Source organism: Lonchura striata, chromosome 1 (assembly GCF_050655825.1).
Source record: "Lonchura striata isolate lonStrDom1 chromosome 1, ASM5065582v1, whole genome shotgun sequence".
Classification (NCBI taxonomy): Eukaryota; Metazoa; Chordata; class Aves; order Passeriformes; family Estrildidae; genus Lonchura; species Lonchura striata.
Window position 1 is genome coordinate 118246367 of NC_140703.1, and position 25776 is coordinate 118272142.

The window sequence follows — 25776 nt, forward strand, 5'->3', positions numbered from 1 at the left end:
GTGTCACCCCTGCCATGGCAGGGACATCTCCCACTGTCCCAGGCTGCTCCAGCCCCAGTGTCCAACCTGGCCCTGGGCACTGCCAGGGATCCAGGGGAATCTGGGAATTCCATCCCAGCCCTGCCCACCCTGCCAGGGAACAATTCCCAATTCCCAACTCCCATCCAGCCCTGCCCTCTGGCCACTGCCCCCTGTCCTACCACTTTCTGCCCACATAAAAATCTCTCCTTCCCTTTTTAGCCCCTCCAGGCCCTGCCAGGGCTCTGAGCTCTCCCTGGAGCTTCTCCTCTCCAGGTTGAACATTCCCAGCTCTGCCAGCCTGGCTCCAGCCCTGGAGCAGCCCCGTGGTCCCCTCTGGATGAGGATCCCTCGTGGGTCAGTTTTTGGTGGAGGGGTTCTCAAGGTGATGTGTGGGAAATGAAAACGTGAATTTAAGGAACACACCCTAAGGCACCTCCTCTGATGGAACATTGGCTCTGGTAACAGAAAACTGCCAGTCCCAGGGTCACCCCAAAGCCTGTCCCCAAGGACACTTCCAGACACCTCTGGGACACTCCCAGAAACTCCAGCAGACCCTGGGAAACTCATTCCAGCACCTCTCCACTCCAGGAGGGAAAAATTCCTTCCAGTCTCTGATGAGAACCTCCCCCATGAGAAAATCAGGGACTGGGGCAAGGTGGGCACAGCAGGGAAGTGAAGCAGCTTCCAGGAGGCCTCCAGGGCCTTGTGGAAAACCCCAACAGCCAAAAAAGGGCATTTTGCTGGGAAAGAGTGACAAAAATTCACTGTGACTCAGTGAAGGAACTCAGCAGAAGTGAGAGGAGGTGAGCACTCCTGCTTTGGTGAGCAAGTCCAGACATAGGGAGGAGGCAGGCAGGGGAAAGAAGAGATTTTCTAAGGGAAAGGAAGAGATTTTCCAGGGGAAAGAAGAGATTTTCCAGGGGAAGGAAGAGATTTTCCAGGGAAAATCTCAACACAGGTGTGCCAATTATAAAAAATAAACAAGGAAAACCGAATAATAAATAAATAAAACCTAATCAATTACAAAGAAATAAATAACCCCCAACAAAGAAAACCTAATCAATTACAAATAATTAAATCCTAATAATAAATAGATCAAGCCTATTCAATTATAACTACATAAAACCCAATAATAAATAAAACATTATAAATTATAAAAAAATAAACAAAACCGAATAAGAAATAAACAAAACCCTAATAATTACAAATAAAACCTAATAAGAAATAAATCAACTATAATCAAATCTAATAAATAAACAATTAAACCCCACCAATAATTCAGGCCAATCCCTGGATCCATTCCAAAGGCAGAAATCCTGGGAAAATCCCAGCACTGGAAAATCCTCCCCATCTGCTGGAGTCCCTCAGCTCGTTCTAAATAACTCTGGAGTTGTTGGCTTTCCCTATTATATATTGGCTTTAAAAAAAAAAAAAAAATTATTACTTTATTTCTTATTATTTTTATTAATAATAATAATTAGAATATGTAAAATGAATTTTATTATTATTATATATAATATTTATAATATATTATATATTATAATTTATTCATATATTAATATAATTTATTATATTATTATATAATGTTTCTAATAATTAAATTATTTACCATAGTTACAAATAATTATATTATTTCTATTATTTAGATATAACTTATAATGATTTTGGTACAGTACAGTCTGTAACCACTTTGAACTGTTTTAACACAGTGTAATTTATCTCCTGGCCCTGTGTAGATTGTATATTTTAGTGTGACAAACATATATATTATATATAGGTTATATTACAAAACACATATTTTATAGTTTAGATGTGGGAACCCTGGCTGCTGAGAATTTCAGATTTCTGTGCTGACAGAATCTGACCTCCCAAAAAAACCACTGCACTGACCTGAGGCTGCGGGGAAGGCTCCCAAAATTGAAATATAGAATTAAGATTATAAGTGTGTAGTTTAAAGAGAAGTGTGTAATATCACATAGGGGAAAACTTCAGAGTTTAAAGTTTTAGAATATAATAATATATATAAAACAAGAGAGGAGTTTTAGGGCAGAGACTAGTCCTTCTTCTTCACCTTCTTCTCCATGGGTTTGAGTGATACTTCATTAAATAAAAAAGTAAGAAAATTAAATGAAATAAATAATTTAAAAAGAAAAATATATTTATTAAAATTAATTATTTTTAAGTATTAATTAAATTAAAAATCCATTAAATAAAAAAGTCTGCATTGCAGACCTCAAGTAGTTAGTTAACAGTTAAAAATAATTTAATGCCATTGCTTAATTAGACAGTTTATCCTTAGAAGATCTTACAGGGAGAGAGATACAACTCCATTTTTAGTTTATTAAAATAAAGTACTATAAAACTCACAGTTTATAAAGCTATAATAAAATCTAATAAACATCTAAATCCAAACAGAAATACCATCTCATAGATTTAATCCCAACCCTAACAGAAAACCCCTAAAACCTCCACATTTAGGCTGTCAGTAAATATTCAAACACAGACTCAGTGTTGTGCAGTGTGGAGTTAAATGCTTTTATTTGTGTAACTCACTGACAATGCTGAAGAGAATTTGGGAAATGGCTAATGTTGCTTTCATGGGCTTGTCTGTACAAAATTGTCTTGTCTGCATGAAATAGTATTGAAAAGAAATAAACTATTGATATAAATAATATAAAATAATATTGACAAGAAATAATATTTAAAAGGGAATAAACAAGGACGCAAGGAAGGATTTAGCACTGACCTTTGGTTATCCAGAACTGTCCAAGCACAGAACAGGGGCCTTGTGGGAACATAAAATAGATAAATTTCACCTGCAGCACTTTAAAAAGATGGATCAAGAACCAGCAAATCAAAGGAATGTTTGAATATGCATAATCTTCATCCACATGCATTGGACCAATGTGCTGAAAAATTATATATTAAATATATGAAAATATTTTATATTTTTTGTATTATATAATATATAATATATATTATATAAAATAGTTTAATTATATATTTATATAATAATATTATATATTATATAATATATGTGAGAATATTATGTAAAATATTTTAATTATATATTATACATTATAATATATAAAATATTATATTAATAGATAATATCGGTAAATATTTATAAATATAATATATAAATTATTCTGAACTAACTGATGTGCTGGGAATATCCTGAGCAAGGCAAAGGAAACCACCCCCAGGGCCACATTCCCCAGAAATACCTTGGAGCTGAACAAATCCAGTTTATTGCACTTCCTTTATACTCTGAGATGAACTGTAAATTCTGGTCAAATCCTTTTTCCAGTATTTCTGGTTACATCTGAAAAATCAGAATGAGGCTGACTTGGGCATTGAGGAACTTAATTTTCCAGTTTAAATATTTGATACACAAACAAACAAATTGTTTTTTTATTATTATTATTAAAATATTGATATTAGATATTTAAATACCCATTGAATCAAGGCGTTTTTCCATCTCACTGTCCTGGTTTTGATGCTTCTGGCCCCACTGGAAAGAGCTGGTACAAGATTTTCTATAAGCACACTTAAGAGCATAAAATACAATAATAATAATAATAAATATCCATTCATTATGATCCATTTGGTTCTGCATTCCAGAGGAAAATGGGGATTGCCTGTGAATTATCCTGCCCCTTTCAGGAACACTCACTGGGTGCTTTGCTTAAAATCTGACAGTGAATTCCTTCCCGTGAATTTTGTCCAAATCATGCCATTAATTCAATTTTTGTATCATTTATATGGGATATTCCATTCGATCCTTCACACTGGGTTTGTCAGGAGGACAGCTCCTCGTGGGAACATCCCAAGTACCCACAGGGCAGCTTCCAGGTCTCCACACCAACAACACACAGAACAAAGAGGGATAAGAAGCAAATGTGCAAAATTTATTATGTCCTTCAATGAACACAGGGAGAGGAAATTTATAAAATTAGGTAATATCTTCAAAATCAAAGAAAAAAAGTTACATAAACACCAAGAGTTCCTAGATAGAACAAACAGCAGCCCATGGGATGCTCAAAGCTGGCTCCAAAGCAGTTTCTTCATAAAAAAATAAGGTATTAAAAAAAAAAAAAGGCTCTGGAAGACAGTGGAGTCAGCATGGAAAACATGGGATATGAAAACTGAAATGTTCCTGCAGCACATCCTGATTGTCCAAAGAAAAGTCTGCTGGCAAAAGAGGGAAAGCCCTGAGTGCCAAGCTCAGCCCCCTGCTAAAGGCATTTCCTCAATTCCACCGGGGCCCTGCTAATTCCAGAAGGAGTTTGGAGAGACCCAAAAACCCATCCCAACCCACCCCTGCCATGGGGACCCCTCCCACTGTGCCAGGCTGCTCCAGCCCCAGTGTCCAACCTGGCCTTGGGCACTGCCAGGGATCCAGGGGAGTGAGGCATGGAACAAGCACTGGGAACATGCCCAGCAACATCCATGAGGAGCCCTGTGAGGAACCTCCTGAGGAATCCTGTGAGGAACCCTGTGAGGAATTCCTGTGAGGAACCTCCTGAGGAATCCTGTGAGGAACCCTGTGAGGAATCCCTGTGAGGAATCCCTGTGAGGAACCTTCTGAGGAACCCTGTGAGGAACCTTCTGACGAATCCCATGAGGAATCCCTGTGAGGAACCTCCTGAGGAACCCTGTGAGGAATCCCTGTGAGGAACCTCCTGAGGAACCTCCTGAGGAACCCTGTGAGGAATCCCTGTGAGGAACCTTCTGAGGAATCCCTGTGAGGAACCTTCTGAGGAATCCCGTGAGGAATCCCTGTGAAGAACACTGTGAGGAACCCTGTGAGGAACCCCAGCCTTCTCACTGCTGCTCCTCTTGCTCCCCTATCACCTTTAGCTCTGGACCTGCTGAGCCAAGCCCTGCCAGGGGCTGGAAGAGCAGGTGAAAATTCCACAGGTTTGTGTCCAGCATGGATTTCCTTTGGCTGTGTAAACACTGTGGGAGTAACTCCACACGGAGCTCTGCTGGAGCAGGCAGGTTTTGCTCAACTCACAGCTTCAAGTAGAGAAGTGCCCAAAGCTGCTCCTGGTGCAGAGGGACAGCCCTGGGTGGGGTGGGGACATCAGGGTCATTTCCAGCCAGGCCTGAGGAGCTCTCCCAGCAAGGGCAGCTCTGGGAACCCAAACCCAGCAATTCCAGAGTGTCCCCCTGAGGGTCCCAAAGGTCACAGTGTCCCCCTCAGGCTGGGACTTCCATCACAAAGAAGTCTGAAGTGCTTGTGAAGTTGACAATCCCATAAAGGAATTCCGATTTCCCAAAGTTACACCATTTCCTTGGCCAGGGTTTCTTTGGATTCTTTGCTCCCAGAAGTGTTGTCGTCGTTGGAATAATTCCCTGAGTCTCGACTGCTCTGCTTGGAATGTTTGTAGTCTGCAAAAACAATCTGATTTCCCTCTTCTGTGACCATGGATTCAATCACACAGCAATTTTCCACGGATTCCTCTGCAGCTGACAGGTAAGGGCTGCTGAAGGGGTGTGCTCCAAATCCCTGAGGACAGAAGCAGAAGGGGAAGAGATGAACATCCATAAATTTTAAATTATATACTGATTTAAATAAATTCTAATTCTGCTTCACACCACAGTCACACAAATGTGATTTATCAGATTCTTTACCGTGAAGGTGGGCAGGCCCTGGCACAGGTGCCCAGAGCAGCTGTGGCTGCCCCTGGATCCCTGGCAGTGCCCAAGGCCAGGTTGAACACTGGGGCTGGAGCAGCCTGGGACAGTGGGAGGTGTCCCCATGGCAGGGGTGGCACTGGGTGGGATTTGAGGTCCCTCCAGCCCAACCAGTCTGGGGCTCCATGCTCATGCTGAGCAGCAATGTGTTGTTTCCTACCCCAACACACCACTTGTTTCCCTAAGGACACCAACTCAGATTTAGGATGAAGTTTAGTTCACACAATCCCCAAATCCCTGGGGCTGGCAAAGCCCTCCCAGCCCAGGGAGTCCCAGCTGGGCCCCATGCCCACCTTGTCCCCAGCCCAGAGCACTCAGTGCCACCTCCAGGGGACACCTGCAGGGATGGGCACTGCAAAGCTCCCTGGGCAGCCCCTGCCAGGGCCTGAGCACCCTTTCCATGGGGAAATTGCTGCTGCTGTCCCAGCTGAGCCTGCCCTGGCCCAGCCTGAGGCCGTTCCCTCTCCTCCTGTCCCTGTCCTTGGGACACCTCCCAGCTGCATTCACAGAATCCAACACTAAAGGGTGACTCCAACATTTTATCTCGGCTCTCTTCCTGCTCTCAGCTGTCATCACCAGAGAATTGTAACATTTCATGGGTTAGAGCCTGAGGAGGACACACAAGAATGAAAAGGAAATCCAGGAATAGAGGTTTCAAGACACACTTGAGTGTTGTCCTTCCATTCCAGAAAAGGATCCCTGCTAAGCAGCACCTGTGCCAAGCTGAGACTGACAAAGCTCTGGAGACCACTGATAAAACCTCTAAAATGAACCCTGACTGACCCATAACAGATAAACATCTTTTTTCCATGATATTTAAAGTTCATTTTCCTACAAAGAAGCTGTGTGATGACTGGGAAGTCAGAGCTCACCTCGATGTTCATGGGGGGCTGGCAGGAGGGGAAGAACACATATTTGATTTTGTTGTAGGCTTGGTAGAGCAATAAAACAAGAGGAGTGACCACCAGCAGGACAAACAGCAGGGCACCCATGAAAATCCCGAAAATGATCAGAGGCAAAGATGTACCTAAAATTGGGAATAAAAACCATTCAGTCGAGGTATTCAGAACCAGGAAAAATTAAAGCACAGCTCCAAATGTGCTGCAGAATTTATCAAATAATTCAACCTTTCCACATCAGGGAAATGTTCTACAACATTTCCACAGCTATGGGCACCAGGGAAAAGTGATGCTGTGCCAGTGTCTGAGACAATTTTGCTTAAAGAAGCCACAAAATATCTCCCAATACAAGGACAGAGAATCACCAAGGTGGGAAGAGACCTCCAAGATGCTCCAGTCTCTCCATCACCCCCACACCAGCAGCTGGGGGGGCTCCCCTGGAGAGGAGAAGCTCCAGGGAGAGCTCAGAGCCCTGCCAGGGCCTGGAGGGGCTCCAGGAGAGCTGCAGAGGGACTGGGGACAAGGATGGAGGGACAGGAGCCAGGGAATGGCTCTCACTGCCAGAGGGCAGGGATGGATGGGAGATTGGGAATTGGGAATTGTTCCCTGGCAGGGTGGGCAGGGCTGGCATGGAATTCCCAGATTCCCCTGGATCCCTGGCAGTGCCCAAGGCCAGGTTGGACACTGGGGCTGGAGCAGCCTGGCACAGTGGCAGGTGTCCCTGCCATGGCAGGGGTGGGATGAAATGATCCTCAAGGTCCTTCCCAGCCAAACCATTCCATGATTTCCTGATTATCTCAACAAACTGAAAGGAGTTTGCTGATACCAAAATTAACAGGCACCAGAAACCCATTTCTAAGGAATACAAAGAACATAATCAGGTCTTATTTTATGATCAAAGAATGGAAGATTTTCACTCTGGGGTATAAGAACCTGGGAAAGACAGAGCATGGTCTGACTTGAAGGTACTGCTTGGATTTAAAGATATTCATTGAAATAGCAGGATAAGGGTAAGAGTAATACCTAGGTAAATAGATTTAAATATTTATCTTTACCCCATTCAGGTAAAAAGTAGCATTTGGTTGTTTTTAGGTTTGATAAGACACAGCAGTGAGGACCACAATATAAATGAATCCTGAATGTGAGCCAGGCATTGCTGTTATTATATTTTCTTGGCTTTAAGGCAGATTGAAGAGTCAGAAATTTTCACAGTGTTCACAGAATTTTATGTGGCTAATTATCTTCACCCTGGTTTGATCTTCTTTTCTGAGTGAGTGCAATCCCCCCACTCTCCCTTGGCACCAAGATGAGCTTCCAGCCCTAACAAATGTGATTTATCTCCTCACTCTTTGGCACAGGAGATTCATTCCCAGAAGGACTAAGTTCCAAGGGTAAAACACCCTGCTAACGTGTAATTTTGTGATTCCTTGCTCCCTCCCAAGATGAAGGGCTGGGAAGTGAAGCTCTCTGCCCAGCCAGCTGCTCCCAGTGCTGGCAGGAGTTCTGAGCTCCCAGTGAAGGGGGAACAATTCCAGCTGCAGAGGGGGAGTTGCTGCCAGGCTGTGCCCACCTGCAGGGGTGTGGATGCATTCCTGCTGGCTGTAGGCACTTCTTTTGTTGTAGGGCTCAGAGATGGCCTGGACTTTGACACAGTACAGGGTGGAGGGGGACACATCAGACACTGTGGCTATGGTCTGCTTCACCTCCTTCTGCTTCACCTCCTCCTGGCAAAAGCAAAAAAAGGGAAAAAGGAGGGATCAGATCCCATGGGCAGCGCAGGAATCTCAAACAGGTGAGTGAGAGCTGCGGCCTCTGATGGAGAAGTGATTCTGTGAAATGTCAGACATTGCTGCAACCCCAGAATCTGCAGGGCTCATCCAGCCCCACATCCAGATGCCTCTGGAACATTTCCAGGAACTCCACCACCTCCCTGGGCACCCAGATTCAATAAAATAAATAAACCACCCCCTTAGCTCCTAAGCAAAACTCAGCAAACACTTCCTGGGCAAGAACCAAGTGCTTCCCCCATTCTGAAATGTCACAATTCCAAGTTTCCAGGAAATTCCTTCCTGCCGCAGTTTGTTTCCCTCTCTTCTGCTCCCCTCTTACCAATTACTGTGAAATATTTTACCCTAAGAAGTATTTAAAAAACATGGAAAGAGCCATTAAAATGTGAACTAAAAGGATGCAGGACTTCAGTGTTTGAGGAGCTTTTTCCATCACATTGCACACAGCCACATCCATAGAAATGGAGATTTTACGTCATCACTGGGAGATAAAAATCACAGTGATCTTTCATTAAAAAACCCAATAAACTGACTTTTTAAAGACTGATATACCACAAATGTGCCACTTTTGGAGAGGAGCTCCTCAGGGAGAACAGAAGCTCAGGATTTAAGTCAGAATCAATTTTATATTGTATGTAATTAGCTCACACCTCCATATCTGAGGAATTCTTCCAGTACAAGATTCTGTAGGACAACTGGTAATGTTCCCTCATGAATTTCTCCTCAGCTCCTCCTGGAGGAGAAATAATGATGTGGAGCAAAGTGTCACTGAGGTCCAGCCTTACACCAGGAGGCCCAATTTCATCTGAAAACAATAAAATAAATAATTAAAATCCCACTAAAAAAAATTGCCTCAAAGACTGTCAATGAAATCCATGATAACTTTGAAGAAACATACAGTTAGAAGTATAATTTCATAGTTTTGTCCTGAGAGACACTTCAATTAATTTCACTCTGTTCTTGTGAAATCCCCTCTCCAGACTCCTGTCAGCTCATGAAGGCATTTGGCACAAGTTTGCTGAGCAATGAGCATTTCAGGAAACCATTTCCTTACTTGTTTGCAGAGGATCCACTTTGACTTCCCTGGAGAAGCAGGATTTGTTGTGCCCCTCCCTGGCCTGCACCCGCAGGTAATAAAATCCAGTGGTGTTGATGGAGGAGAAGTTGCACCAGGTGCTGGTGATGTTCTCACAGCTGGGGACACTGAGCCACTTGTCTGAGTAATCCTCATTGAACTTCTTCCAGAAGCTACTGCAAGAGAGAATTCAAGAGTTTTCATGTCAGCTCCCTCAACTCTCAAGAAAATCGTATTTGTTTGTGCTGCACTTGGCTCAGTTTTGGGCAAAAAGGCCTCTAGTAATTAAAAAAAAAACAACCCCAGCATGTTAATATGAGACATTTCTGAGTGGAACAATGAAGATAAAAGGGCCAGTAAATACAAATCAGGGCTTTAACCAAGCCTCAGCAGAGAAATGAAATGTGGGGTGTGCAGGTTCTGACAATCCAAATGAGAAGTTCTCACGTAGCTCAGTGCAGTCCATTGTTTTTCTGTCATGCCAAAGAATTCCCAAGGAATGCCAGGGGATCCCTCCTCTTCTGTTAGGTGCTGGCCACAGTATTTATGCAACAGCTGGAGATTGAGATACAGGTTTATAGAGCTGCTTCTTAATGGGATTTTATGGATGTGATTCGATGAGTTTTTATGGGACATGATGGGGGTTTTATGGCATTCCTTGTTTTTTGATGCAATATGATTTTTGTCCGGTTTTCTTTATGTGATACAGTGTTTTAGTGTGTGATGCGATGGGGTTTGATGTGATACAAGGGTTATTTCACATGACAGGAGGGGGCTTTCATAGGACTTGATGGGTTTATGTGACACAAGATTTCTCTTAAAGTGACACAACATTTCTTTTATGTGACACAACATTTCTTTTAATATGACACATTTCTTTTAAGGTGACACTATGTGCTACCTTGTATTTTCTCCCGTATTTGGGTCTGCCCAGAACAGATCCAAGCTGCTGACAACTGAAACCTCCAACACCTGTATTTTTGCTCACTTTTACTCATCTCATTTCTTCACAGTCAAAAAGCCACTAAGCAATTCAAGTTTCCCAGCTTTAAAAATGTCCCTCAGCATTTAGGAGTCCCTTCCATCAGGAGTTTAACACCCCCAAAAGCGGCCCAGTCCCCTGAAATTCCAGGCTCAGGTGTCACATGGAATTCTTAAGCTATTCACGTCCCAGTTAGCAGGGGAAGCCAGCAGATATTTCATTTTCAGCTCTAGGAAACACTTGCAGAACACAACAAAGGGCATTTCAGATGGCAGGGGTGGGAATGGCTGAACTCACAGCAGGTACTGCACGTTGTAGTTCACACCCTGGTTTTTCTGGGCATGCCAAAACAGGTGGAATTTCATGTTCAAAGCCAGGACAGTCACGTTGGTTGCACACAGGAGGTCGTTCACTGCTCAGGGGGAGAAGGAAGCCCAAAGTTACCAAAAAACTTCATGTTATGGACAGGGAATGGATATTTCTCATGTCAATAATGAAAACATAAAGATTATTCATTATACAGATTGTAAGTCACAGGCTGTGATATGTAAAGCATCTCATCAAGCCCTTGATTAAAAAATCAGCTAAAAATCAATTCAGAAAAAAATTAAAATACACAAATATTGAGAGGAGCAGAAATAAACTGGTTTGGGAATAACATGAGGAGAAAAATGTAAAAACTACACGTCTGTATTTATTGTACATTTAGATTTTTTGTTTTAATAAAATATGAAAGCAACAATTACTTAATATTTTGGTAAAATAATTAAAACTTGCATGTATCAATTATTGCAATATTTTATTAAGATACACATGTATTAATATTTTAAAAATACACGTGTATTCTTTTAATATTATTAAAGACACAGATGTGTATTAATTAGTGTATTTTGTGTATAAAGAAATTTTCATTTACCATCAGTTACTTACAATTTGATGTACCATCAACTAATTATGATTTACCAACCCTGTCCAATCTAATATTTGCCTTTCTGAAGTTATTTTTTCCTAAAGTAAGCATTTAAAAGCAACAGCACAGCATAAAAAAGAACTTAATTTTACATTATAAGGTGGAAAACTTGCCCCCTCAAAGGCTTTCTTCACCAGCTGTAAAAATCAATTCACCAAGGATTATATAAAACCAGCATTTTTTTTAAGCTCAGCTCAACTTTCTGTGCATTCATTGAGTGCCAAGTATCCCAGAGGCTTTTGGGTTTTTTTACCTCCCGATTCAGCCACTGATTGAAAAATAAGAGTTTTCCAAGGCACACAAATAAGCTTTTGTTCCAAATCAGTGCCAAAATTCACCTCATGGCAAAAACATTTCTGTATTATTAAAACTCTACCCTTGGCATATTTTATGTTGATTGAGAAGGGTAAATGCATATAACACATATATACATATATACACATATATATATACACATATATACACATACATATATATAAATATATATACATATCTCCCATGTATATATATATTTATATGATTTTTTTTTTAATACCAAAGTGAGGAGGAATTTGGCCCTTCTGCCTACTTGTGTTGCTTCAGAGCAACTGACAGTGTGGCAGTTTAAGAGAAGTCATCACTGGCGGATGAGCTGATTTCCTGGGTACCTTTCTGGCTGGTTTTCACACAGCTGACGGGGCTGAAGAAGCCCTGCTTTCCATCACTGGGAAGATTTGCTTGGACCTTGAAGCAATAGGTGCTGTTTGGGGCAAGGTCATCAACGGTGTCAACAGGGAAAATGGTTTTACTCTGCAGCTGGAAGAAACAAGCACAAAGAGCTGTGAGGGGAACTGTGCTTCCCCAGGACCATCTTTAATTATCACTTTGCAGGGTTTCAGCCCATTTGTATCATACCTCACCTAAAAAGGTAAAACAGAGAAAGCAGGAGAGTTTGAGCTGGAGAAACCCAACAGGGAAGTTTGCAGCTTAGCCAGTGACTGACAGGCAGGAGCATTTTGGGCTCCTTTGCCAGGGAAGCGGGGAGGGATTGGGCGTGCCCAGGAATTGACCCCACTGACATTCCAGAATGGAGCAAGACATTCCCATCCCTCCATCACCCAAACACTCCTCTGTCCTCTGCTTTTGGTCTCCCAGACTTGGTGGTGACTGACCATACACAATTGTGGGCCTTGTGCTCCTTCAGTGTATAATCCCAAAATCCCAGAGGTGGGAAGAGCCCTCCAGGACCACCCAGTGCCACCCCAGTATCACCCCAACCCTGTCCCCAAGGCCACATCCAGACTCCTCTGGGACAATTCCAGTGACTCCAAACCTCCCTGGGCAGCTCATCCCATGGCCTGACCACTCTTTGAGGGAAATTTAATTCTGTCTCTAATCGGATCCTCCCCTGGTGCACCTTGAGGCCATTCCCTCTTGTCCTTTCCTCATTCCTGTGTTTCCCTCTGTGTCCCCTCCTGGCAGGAGCTGTGAGAGCCACAAGGTCCCCCTGAGCCTCCTTTGCTCCAGGCTCAGCCCCTTCCCAGCTCCCTCAGGAACTCTCCAGCCCCTTCCCAGCTCCTCAGGAACTCTCCAGCCCCTTCCCAGCTCCCTCAGGAACTCTCCATTCCCTTCCCAGCTCCCTCAGGAACTCTCCAGCCCCTTCCCAGCTCCCTCAGGAACTCTCCAGCCCCTTCCCAGCTCCCTCAGGAACTCTCCATTCCCTTCCCAGCTCCCTCAGGAACTCTCCAGCCCCTTCCCAGCTCCCTCAGGAACTCTCCAGCCCCTTCCCAGCTCCCTCAGGAACTCTCCAGCCCCTTCCCAGCTCCCTCAGGAACTCTTCAGCCCCTTCCCAGCTCCCTCAGGAACTCTCCATTCCCTTCCCAGCTCCCTCAGGAACTCTCCAGCCCCTTCCCAGCTCCCTCAGGAACTCTCCAGCCCCTTCCCAGCTCCCTCAGGAACTCTCCAGTCCCTTCCCAGCTCCCTCAGGAACTCTCCAGCCCCTTCCCAGCTCCCTCAGGAACTCTCCAGCCCCTTCCCAGCCCTGACACACTCCAGCCCTTCAAGGTCCTTTCTGAAGTGATGATTTTGATCTGATCTCCCAAAAGAACACAGATTGCCCTCTGACCCCTGCCCTAACTTAGATGACTCTCACTTCCCTAAAAACGATAAAAAAGGAAGAGTTTCTCCCCTGCTCTTCACAGGAGAGCTCTGGGTGCTCTGCAGGACACACATGCTGCCTTGGAAACCAGTTCACAATGGCAACACCTCAAAAAAGTCCCTGGATCGGGGAAATCCAAATAAAACAATCGTATGGTAAGAACAAAATCATTCCACCAAGAAAAAACCACCTCCCCCAACTTTCAAACCTCACAGGAGCAGTTACACAGTGACAGAACCAAACAATTCCATTTCAGAGCATGAATTAAAGTCCATCTCTGACACTTCTGGTAATGTAAGTAACAAAAAAAGAAGTGCTCATACCTGAGCATGTGATGAGTTTTCCCAGAAGACTAGGTTATATTTAAAACTCAGATCATCGATCCACATTTTTTTCCTCTGATTTGCTTCTGGAGGAGAAACCATAACTTTTATGACTCCATTTGTGGACTGCAATTCCAGTCCTGGTGGACCAATCTGAGCTGCAAATATGGAAAGAAAAAATAAGTTAAACATGTCTACTTGGAGAAAATACACCCCAAAAGCATTATACAATAACAAACCTGAAATACCTGCCGTATGGTTTCTTATTTTTAATTCTTTTGAATAATCACACACAGGATCTTAAGTTCTCATGAATCAGGCAGTTTCTAAAAGAAATTTAACCTAACAACCAACTACCATCACCTGGTTCTAAAAACAGTTAAAATTATATATTACCAGCAAATGTTTTCCAAAAAAATCAGTATAAATTAGTCTAAAACCTGCAAGGAAAGAGACTTAGCTCAGTTCAATAAATGCAACATCAAAGGAGGGCTTCAGTACCACTGGAACTGCTGAAAAGCCACAAACATCCCAAAAACAAGGTTCTTGGAACAACCTGGCCTATGGAAGGTGTTCCTGCCTGATGGGATGGGCTTTAAGGTCCCTCCCAATCCAGACCAGTCTGGGATTCTACAAAAATCTATTGTCAAAAAGGATTTTTCCAATAAGTAATCTGGGAAAATACAGAGTGACAGGAAATTCAGTCAGGAAACCAGCACGACTTGGAATAGTTTTCCCTTTCCAGAAAAGACAGAACTGCATGCCATGACCTGCAGATGCCTGGTCTTGTGTCCCTCTTGGGAAATTCTCCATTCTGCTGTTACCAGCAGTGGAAACCACACGTGGCTTTTCCACACTCCCTCATTCTAGACTGCTTTGGGTTGGGAAGGAGCTTAAATCTCATCCCACCCCACCCCTGCCATGGCAGGGACACCTCCCACTGTCCCAGGCTGCTCCAACCTGGCTTGGGTACTGCCAGGGACCCAGGGGATTCTCTGGGAATTCCATCCCAGCCCTGCCCACCCTGCCAGGGAACAATTCCCAATTCCCAATCTCCCATCCAGCCCTGCCCTCTGGCAGTGGGAGCCATTCCCTGGCTCCTGTCCCTCCATCCTTGTCCCCAGTCCCTCTGCAGCTCTCCTGGAGCCCCTCCAGGCCCTGGCAGGGCTCTGAGCTCTCTCTGGAACTTCTCCTCTCCAGGTTGAACATTCCCAGCTCTCCCAGCCTGGCTCCAGCCCCGGGGGTCCTCCGGGCTCTCTCCAGCAGCTCCAGGTGCTCCTGCTGCTGGATCTCAGGGCTGGAGGCTCTGCAGGTGTGGTCCCACCTGAGCAGGGCAGGGGAGCAGAACCCTCCCCTGAGGTGCTGAAGGAAGCAAAGTGTCCCCAGCCCCCCGGGCTCGTACCGACGTATTCGGGCACCATCTCCAGGACCTCGGACCAGGGGGACAGCAGGGGCCCTGCCTGGGCCCTCACGCGCACGTAGTGGGGATCGTAGTACTCGGAGATGGCCGAGGAGATGTCACAGCCTGTGCCAGCCACGGCCTGGCACCCCGGCAGCTCCTGCCAGCCCGTGTCCTTCAGCTCCGGCCTGCGGGACAGAGAACAGCCGGGAGAGACGGCCCAGGATAAACAACGGCCCGGGATAAACAACATCCCCGGGATAAACGACATCCCCGGGATAAACGACATCCCCGGGATAAACGACATCCCCGGGATAAACCACGGCCCGGGATAAACCACGGCCCGGGATAAACCACGGCCCCGGATAAACCACGGCCCCGGATAAACCACGGCCCCGGGATAAACCACGGCCCCGGGATAAACGACCTAGATTAAACAACACCCCCAGGACAAACAACAACCCTGGATAAACAACACCCCGGGACAAATAACACCCCAGAATAAACACCCCCAGGACAAACACCCTGGAATAAACAACACCCCCAGGACAAACAACAACCCTGGATAAACAACACCCTGGGACAAACAACACCCCAGGATAAATAACACCCGGAGATAAACAGCCCAGAATAAACAACACCCCCAGGACAAACACCCTGGAATAAACAACCCCCAGGACAAACAACACCCGCAGGACAAACAACAATCCCAGGATAAACAACACCCCGGGACAAATAACACCCCAGGATAAATAACACCCGGAGATAAACAACACCCACAGGACAAACAAGATAGATTAAACAACACCCCAGGACAAATAACAGCCCCAGGACAAACAGCCTAGATTAAACAACACCCCAGGATAAACAACAGCCCCAGGACAAACAACACCCCAGCGTGCAGAAGTTTAATAGGGGATAGAAGGGACAGTGCCCAGTGCTGGGGTGCCTGGCAACCTTCACTGTGAGCACACCTTCACTGTAACCACTCTCAGCTGCTCTCTCACTGCATTGCTGATGCATATTCATGAAGCTTATACATATTCAATGTGTCCTTCAGTTTACATGCTCCAGGCATTTTATATTTATATTCTTTTATATAAATAATATATTTATATTATTATATTTTATATTAATTTATATTCAATCTTCCTTTGAGTTTACATGCTCCAGGCATTTTATATTTATATTATTATATATAAATAACATATTTATATTATTTATATTTTATATTAATTTATATTCAATGTTCCCTTGAGTTTACATGCTCCAGGCATTTTATATTTATATTATTTTATATTATTTTATAAAAATAATATATTTATATTATTTATATTTTATATTAATTTATATTCAATGTTCCCTTGAGTTCACATGCTCCAGGAATTCTTTATCTTAGTTTGTCCCTGGCCTCATCTTCTTAGAGCACAATGCAGGTGGGATTTTGAGAGTTTTGTATTTTACTTCCTCACAGATGGGATTTTGAGAGTTTTGTATCTTATTTCCTCATGAGGGCCCCTGCTCTGTGGTTTGACAGTTACTGACAGCCCAAGGGGCAGTGGCAAATTTTTCTTTGGTGCTATTTGTCTGGTTTTTTTCCATGTTTTCTTATCATACAGACATTCCAGCCATTTTTACAAGTAATTTCAATCAATATTAGCTATTTCGCTATTGAATAGATATTGAGTAGATATTTTACTATTTGAATAGATATTTCACTATTATCAGTTACTTACAAAAATAAAGGCATTAGTTATTATTTCAGGACTACAATTACTATTATTTTATTAATTTAATGTTTGTTTTAATTTAATTTTTAATTTTATTAATATTAATACATTAATACATATTAATAAGTTGTTCTATTCATCATCATCATTATTTCACAACTATAATTACTTCTGCAAAAGTTAATGTTATAATACACAGTGCATAATATTTTGCAAAAACCTAAACTATAATATATATTTATCACGCTAAGATATACAATCCACACAGGGATTAGAGTATTAACTATAAAAAGCTGACAAATTATACTATATCAAAAGCAGTTAAAAAGAGATTACCAACTGTACTATATCAGAGTAATTTACAAAAGCCAATAATAGCAAAATACAATAATGACATACTTATTTATAACACACCTCCAGGATAAAATAGTCTGGGAAAAATCCAACCCACAACCACTGAAATTATTCTTATTTTCTTCTTAACTTTAATAAACATCACCCTTTTTCATGCTGCTTTATCATCAGTGCAATCAGTGTTATCTCCTGTAAATTATCCTACAACTGCCAGAACACAGAATTACATCCTCAGGATTATTATATTTCCTAGCCTGGCAAAGGTTTTATAATTCATGGGAAGAAATTTTAAGGTCCTGACAAAAGTTAAAAGAGCATAAAACCAGCAGAACTCCACTAATTATAACATGAGCCAGGAATGGAAATTAAGGGAAAACAAAAACACAGAGGTGAAAAGTGGAGCTCAGCAATAATCAGGTTTTCAGCAGCTCTTTTTAAATCAACACACATCCACACCTCAGTAAAGGAAGAGATTTATAGAGACATTTAAAATGTCCTGGTCAAAAAAAGGAGGCACAGACCTAAAGCAGCAATTGTTTACCCTCAATTCCTACCTTGTCTTTCAGACCAGTCTGACATTTTAAGAAATAAATCTATTTTCAAAGCAGCTGTTCTTATCTATGTATTGGAAAATAGGAACTGGGTTTTTTAAAATCCCAATCCCAGAGTGGTTTGGGTTGGGAGACACCTTAAAGCCCATCCTGTTCCACCCCTGCCACAAACAGGAAACCTTTCACAATCCCAGGTTGCTCAGAATTTCAGTAATTTTGTCTCAGCAATGTTTTTCAATATTTACTTGTCAGGAAAAGTGCCACAGAATGTCTGTGCTAATGTGTGCAAAAGAATGGGGGTATGGAAAAACTGAAGGAAACCAAGGAAATCTTTAAGAATAAACCTTAAATTGTTTCATCTGGGCATTAAACTTGCAGCTGAGAAAGGTGAGTTAATGAACACTGAGAAATTACTTGAAAATTACACTGAAAATTCCCTCAAATCCCTTGTGTGTGGCCACAGCTAGAGAAACCAAACAAAGCAGAGACAAAATAAACATAAATTCCACTTCTGAGTGTTCCAAGAAATCTTCTGCCAGAGCCCTGCTGGTGGTTCAGTGTCTTTATTTCTCTCGGGGTTCCTAAGGGTCAGGGTGACCCCGAGATCGTGCAGAATCTTTGCTCCCTAAGCCCACTCAGCCAAAGGAGGAGCCTGGAATGGTTCTGATTGTGTTTTCAAGGCTTTTTATTTCTTCTTATCTAAACATTCTCTCTCTGACCTGCCCAGCTCTGCCTAGCAAGGAGCCCGTGGCCATCTGCCCTGAGCCTTGGGTGGCTCCCACCTTATATACTCAAAACTACATGTGTGTGTGTGTGTGTGTGCGTGTGTGTGTGTTTACCATTTATTACAAATTCCCATCATCTACGTTGGACAGTGTGTCCCCATCCTAAAGCAATAGGAGAGTGTCACCATCACGCCAAGGACAAGATGAAGGAGAAGAAGGTCACACACGCCCAAATCCCTGGTCACACACGCCCAAATCCCTGGTCACACACGCCCAAATCCCTGGTCACACACGCCCAAATCCCTCCATCTTGACCCCCTGAACTACATTCTAAACACCCCAAAATTCTAGTTTGTTAGCTGAAATATCCCATTACTGAAAGCCTTGTGGCTGCTGATACAGCTTGTCAGAGGCCAGAGTGGGAGGCAGGGGTGCTGTGAGCCCATGGCAGGTCTGGAGGCAGCCGGAGGGGTCCCGGTGTGCCCGGGGCGGTGGCCAGGGACACTCAGGGACACTCACCACTGGAGCTGGGCCGAGAAGGTGACGCCGCGGGCGCTGCCCCCGCGGTGCTCCCAGCTCAGGGAGAAGTTGGTGTTGACGGCGTGCACGCGCAGCCGCGCCGGGCTGGGCAGGCGGCTCTGGCCTGCGGAGACAGAACGGGAAAGGGGAGAGAACTTACGGTGAACGGCCACTCGTACTGTAAGGAGAAAAAACATACCGGGAGGAAAGGAAAAAATGAAGTGTTGTGATGAATAATGATAAAATATCAGGGTAAAATCGAAATAAAATGTTATAGTATTACAACAACAACAAAAAAATAGGATAAAATAAAAATTAAGAAATAAAATAAATGAAGTATAATGATAAAAGGCAAAGAAAATATCAGGGTAAAATTGAAATAAAGTGTTATAGTATTACAACAAAAATAATAAAAAAATTTAGGATAAAATAAAAATAAAAAAATAAAATAAATGAAGTATAACGATAAAAGGCAAAGAAAATATCAGGATAAAATTGAAATAAAATTTTAAAGTATTACAACAATGACACAAAAAAAAATTATGATAAAATAAAAATAAAAAAATAAAATAAATGAAGTATAACGATAAAAGGCAAAGAAAATATCAGGATAAAATTGAAATAAAATGTTATAGTATTACAACAAAAATAATAAAAAATAGCATAAAATTAAAATAAAAAATAAAATAAATGAAGTATAACGATAAAAGGCAAAGAAAATATCAGGATAAAATTGAAATAAAATGTTATAGTATTACAACAAAAATAATAAAAAAATAGCATAAAATTAAAATAAAAAATAAAATAAATGAAGTATAATGATAAAAGGCAAAGAAAATATTAGGAGGAAATGAAAATAAAATATTACAATAAAAAGAAAATATTAAGATAAAATTAAAATAAAATAAAGTATTATGATAAAAAGCAAATAAAATACTAAGATAAAATTAAAATAAAATGTTAAAGTATTACAGTAAAAAGCAAATCAAATATTATGATAAAATTAAAATAAAATAAAGTATTATGATAAAAAGCAAACAAAATACTAAGATAAAATGAAAATAAAATAAATTATTACAATAAAAAGAAAATATTAAGATAAAATGAAAATAAAATGTTAAAGTATTACAGTAAAAAGCAAATCAAATATTAGGATAAAATTAAGATAAAATAAAGTATTATGATAAAATGCAAATAAAATATTAAGATAAAATTAAAATAAAATAAATTATTACAATAAAAATAAAATATTAGGATAAAATGGAGATAAAATATTACAATAAAAATATTATGATAAAATTAAAATAGAATGTGAAAGGAAAGTATAATAAAAAGCAAGTAAAATATTAGGATAAAATGAAGATAAAATATTACAATAAAATAAAATATTATGATAAAATTAAAATAAAATGTGAAAAAATATAATAAAAAGCAAATAAAATATTAGTATATAATTAAGATAAAATATTATAATAAAAAGAAAAGGAAATATGAAGATAAAATTAAAATTAAATGTTAAAGTTTTACAATAAAAAGCAAATAAAATATCAGGATAAAATTCAAATAAAATGTTAAAGTACTATAATAAAATGCAAATAAAATATCAGGATAAAATTCAAATAAAATGTTAAAATACTATAATAAAATGCAAATAAAATGCTAGGATATAATTAAGACAAAATATTACAATAAAGTAAAATCTGAAATAAATAAAATAGTATAATTATTAAAATAAAAATTAAAATAGAATTAAAAGAAAATAAAATTAATAAAATAAAAAATTAAAATAAATATAAAATTAAAATATAAAACAGAATAGAAAAATAATGAAAATAAAAATTAAAATAAAATTAAAATAAAATAAATTAATAAAACACGCGAGCCAAATAATTCACTTAAACCTTGTGGCTCCCGCTAGGGAATTTATTCCCACGAGGCAGGGATTTGCTGCGCTTCTGACAGAGTAAGACAAACCCAGAGAATGCCAAAGGATGTTTGCTTGGAAAATAAGAAAACAAAGGAAAAACCAGATTTTTTTTTCCCAGATATTTATCCAACAGATGGCTACAATTCAGCCAAAACCCTTGTGACAACAAGGGCCCCACAGACTCCAACTGATAAAAACACGAATAAATTCCAATTATTAGAGTATTTGTGTTTGATTTGGGTAGAAATTTAAATATTTAGTGTATCTTTCCTGTCTTTTCAAATCCTTAATTGATAGAGCATGAGGCTTTCCAGTACTCCTGGTTAGACCTCAGCGGGTCAGATGGGAAAAAGGAGGAGTGGAAGCAGGAAGAAGATCCTGTCCAGATCCGTGCTCTGAGCAGAGATCTAAAATCTCTGATTTTTAAAGATCTTTAAGATTTTCTGTGTTTTAACCCAGTCTGTGTTTTAAGCCAGGCCAGTGTTTTGTACAGCTGGGAAATACCCCAGGAAGGTTATTTTCAACACAACTCCCCACCAAGAGAAAGCTGAATGGCAGCAGCAATTCTTGAAGTTTTCCTTTTAAGCCAAATTTCCAGCTTCCTGAGGGAATTTTATTGTTCTCTTCTGTATCCCTTCCAAACGGTTCAACTTGCTTGAAGCAGTGAAACAAAAAATCACAATGAACTGGATGAGGTTACTTAATGGAGGCCTAATTTATATGAGACATGACCTAATCTTTTCCTTCTAATTAGCACTGCTGTGCCCTGATACTTTTGGGGTTTCTAAAAACACCAAACAAACCAATGTAATGTAATTTATGTGTAGAATTTTTTTTTTTTTTTTTTTTTTTTTGCAGGTCTGATATTTTAACCCTCCTGTCTTTGCCCTGCACATTCTCCTGCTCAATATCACTGCACTTGTTTCCTGGAATACTGATGCAGTTTCTCAGGATACTTCTGGATGTTCCACCCTACACACAGGAATAGGTGATTCAGCCATCCACCCTTTCACATATTTCCCTATTTCCAATGAGTTTTGTGCTTGCCTCCCTAAATTAATTCCACAAATCATCCATTTCCCAATGAACAGCTATGCAGGAAGGAAGGAGCAAACTCAGCGACGTTTAATCAGCAGAGAAACTTTGTGATTTATGTAGTAATTTGATATGCAAAGAAAAACCTAAAAAACAACACTTCTTCCTGGCTTATTTTATTAATGATTAAAAGCCAAACATTTAAAACTAATTCCTGTTTGTCCACTTGAGCATGATGATACTTTGGTTCTGAGAAACCATTATAAGGCATTAGGTTTCTGCAGAAAGAAAAGATTAAAAACCAGAAATGCTTTTAGCACATCTGCCTATTTCCTTCCCCTACCAAATTCCAATAAATTAAACCAACCCAACCTGTTCTAATACAGAAAAATTACTGCTTCACTCGGGAGATGTTCAGCAATGTTATCAGTAAACAATGGTTGAAAATAATAATGATTATGTAATAAAATCTATTCAGCAACAGAAGAAAGCAAGAAATGGCAACACAGCAAACCCTGCTGTTGGGGGAAATCCCACGAAGAGCATATGATGCTCGATGCTTACGACATCCCTGGGTGCAGAAGCCAGTGGAAAATTTCAGCCAATATTTCAGTAGAAGGAGGAAGAGGAGGCCCCTTACATGTGACACCAGAAAAAGCTCTGAACGACTTTGATATGCAAAGAAAACCCAGAGCCAGAGCTTTACCCTGGAGCAGCAGCACAGGGAAAAGGAGAGGCCACTGAAGCAGAGCTATTGGAATTCCAGAGTTAGGATCACCCACTGGTTGGGATCTCAGAGCCCACCCAGTCCCAGGCTGCTCCAGCCCCAGTGTCCAGCCTGGCCCTGGGCACTGCCAGGGATCCATGGGCGGCCCCAGCTGCTCTGGGAATTCCATCTCAGCCACTCCGAGCCTGCCAGGGAACAATTCCTAATTCCCAATATCCCAGCCAGCCCTGCCCTCTGGCAGTGTAAAACCATTGTCCCTGGTGCTGTCACTCCCTGCCTGTATAAACAGTCTCTCTGCCCTCCCTTGTGATGCTCCACAACCCTTCCTCTTCCAGTAACAGATTTTGGGCAATAGTTGCTTTTTGCTGTGTAAGGAAAAAAGATAAGGCACAAGCTCGTGCCCTGCGAGCCAAAACCCCCATCCTGCCATTCTACCTATCATGTCGTCATTTATCCTTTAGACTCTGCCAGACTGTGACTTCCAAGCCAAAGAACGGGAATCCAAAGCTGTTTTTCCCACGCCGCGGCTGCAGCCGCTGCAATTCACCGGGAATGGGTGGGACGGGCTGGGGGAGAGGGACAATCCACAGGGACACGGGGGACAGACCCAGGGAATGGCTCCCACTGCCAGAAAGCAGGGCTGGCTGGGAGATTGGGAATTGGGAATTGTTCCCTGGCAGGGTGGGCAGGGCTGGGATGGAATTCCCAGATTCCCCTGGATCCCTGGCAGTGCCCAAGGCCAGGTTGGACACTGGGGCTGGAGCAGCCTGGCACAGTGGGAGGTGTCCCCATGGCAGGGGTGGCACTGGGTGGGATTTGGGGTTCCTCCAGCCCAAACCCCGCTGTGATTCCACGGCAGCCCTGCAAACACCACAGCACATCCTCACCGACACCGTTATGCCAGCCCGCATCCCCGCGGAGCTCCGGGAGCGCAGCGGGCCCGCTCCCCGCTCTCCCGGGGAGGGAGCCCCGCTCCGCTCCGCTCCCTGAGCGCTCCCGGACCCACCTGCGCAGGGCAGCGGGACCAGGAGCAGCGGCAGCGCGGCCGCCAGCCAGAGCGCGCCCGGCTCCCGCAGCCGCTCCGCCGTCCTTCTGCCCCTCGGCCCCTCCGTGCGTCCATCCCTGGGCTCCTCCGGCTCCTCCGTGCGTCCATCCCCGGGCTCCTCCGGCTCCTCCGTGCATCCCTGCCCGGGCTCCGCCGCCCCAGCCCCCGGCTCCGCCATCCCGGGCAGCGCTGCCGGAAGCGGCGGCGGCGGCGCCTGCGCGGAGCGGCCCGGGCGCTCTGAGGGGCGGTCGGGGCGGCGTGAGGGCGGTGTGGGGGCTGTGAGGGCGGTGTGGGGGCGGTGTGGGGGCTGTGAGGGCGGTGTGAGGGCTGTGTCGGAGCTGTGAGGGCGATCAGGGCTGCGTGAGGGCGGTGTCGGAGCTGTGTGAGGGCGATCAGGGCGGTGTGAGGGCGATGTGAGGGCTGTGTCGGAGATGTGTGAGGGCGGTGTCGGGGCTGTGTGAGGGCGATCAGGGCGGTGTGAGGGCGGTGTGAGGGCGGTGTCGGGGCTGTGTGAAGGCGGTCAGGGCTGTGTGAGGGGATGTCGGGGCTGCGTGAGGGCGGTCTGAGGGCGGTGAGGGCTGCGTCGGAGCTGTGGGGGCGGTCAGGGCGGTGTGAGGGCTATGTGAGGGGGTGGTGTCAGAACTCTGTGAGGGCGGCCAGGGCGATGTGAAGGTTCTGAGGGCGGTATCGGAGCTGTATGAGGGCGGTGTGAGGCGGTGTCGGGGCTGCGTGAGGGCGCAGTGAGGGCTCTGTGGGGGCGGTCAGGGCGGTGTGAGGGCGGTGTCAGAGCTCTGTGAGGGCGGTCAGGGCTGCATGAGGGCGATGTGAGGGTTCTGAGGGCGGTGTGAGGCGGTGTCGGAGCTGTATGAGGGGCAGCGTGAGGGCAGTGTGAGGGCGGTGTCAGAGCTCTGTGAGGGCAGTCAGGGCTGGGTGAGGGCGATGTGAGGGTTCTGAGGGCGGTGTCGGAGCTGTCTGGGGCCGGTGTGAGGGCGGTCACGGCTGTGTGGGGCCGGTGTCGGGGCTGTGTGGAGGCAGCCGGAGCTCTGCCGGAGCGGTGTGAGGGCGGTATCGGAGCGGTGTGAGGGTTGTGTCGGAGCTGTGTGAGGGCTGTGAGGGCGGTCGGGGCTGTGTGGAGGCAGCCGGAGCTGTGCCGGGGCTGTGCCGCCGTTCCCTAAGGCGATGTCGGGACCCTCCCGGAGCTCGCGGTGCCGCCCCAGCCCCCGGCCGGTGTCACGCAGGGACAGCGCAGCCCCAGCCGGGGCACACCCGGCACGGGCCAGCCAGGGCCACGGGGCTGCTGCAGGGCCGGAGCCCCTCTGCAGCCAGGCTGGGAGAGCTGGGAATGTTCAACCTGGAGAGGAGAAACTCCAGGGAGAGCTCAGAGCCCTGCCAGGGCCTGGAGGGGCTCCAGGAGAGCTGCAGAGGGACTGGGGACAAGGATGGAGGGACAGGAGCCAGGGAATGGCTCCCACTGCCAGAGGGCAGGGCTGGGTGGGAGATTGGGAATTGGGAATTGTTCCCTGGCAGGGTGGGCAGGGCTGGGATGGAATTCCCAGATTCCCCTGGATCCCTGGCAGTGCCCAAGGCCAGGCTGGACACTGAGACAGTGGGAGGTGTCCCTGCCATGGCAGGGGTGGCACTGGGTGGGATTTGAGGTCCCTCCCAATCCAAACCATTCCCCGATTCTCTGATTGTCTGGGGAGGGAGAACTCTCTCTTTCGCTGCAGTTTGTCCATTTCTGAAATGTTCCATTGAATGCTGCAGTGTGCATTAAATGCAGTGTGTTACAGCCCCTGAACTGGGGCTTGGGTTCAGCTCCCTTTTGCCAGCCACAAGTTCTGATGACAAGATTAAAAGATTAAAGAGC

At 43.8% G+C, this 25776-nt stretch overlaps 1 protein-coding gene and 1 long non-coding RNA gene across 9 annotated transcripts; one reads left to right on the forward strand and one right to left on the reverse strand.

Moving 5' to 3' along the window:
* Positions 1-3764: 3764 nt before the first annotated feature.
* On the reverse strand, positions 3765-24122 carry IFNAR1 (interferon alpha and beta receptor subunit 1). 8 transcript variants are annotated; one of them, XR_014957306.1, is made up of 13 exons: positions 23871-24121; positions 19176-19299; positions 15300-15484; positions 13898-14055; positions 12085-12232; positions 10765-10879; positions 9465-9661; positions 9061-9215; positions 8194-8347; positions 6597-6751; positions 4817-5536; positions 4753-4766; positions 3765-4715 (listed from the first exon to the last, which is right to left on the reverse strand). XR_014957306.1 is itself a non-coding variant. In XM_085587667.1 (11 exons), the coding sequence occupies exons 1-11, from the start codon at positions 24085-24087 to the stop codon at positions 5309-5311; spliced, it is 1833 nt and encodes a 610-aa protein (XP_085443793.1). In that variant the 5' UTR covers positions 24088-24122; the 3' UTR covers positions 3765-5308. The 8 variants fall into 8 exon arrangements, 2 of the variants coding, with proteins under 2 accessions (XP_085443793.1, XP_085443798.1); XR_014957303.1 differs by having other exon boundaries at positions 3765-4766; XR_014957304.1 differs by having other exon boundaries at positions 4753-5536.
* Positions 21568-25776, forward strand: LOC146768862 (uncharacterized). Its single transcript, XR_014957343.1, has 2 exons — positions 21568-23646; positions 25523-25776. It is a non-coding gene; the product is annotated as an uncharacterized LOC146768862 (long non-coding RNA).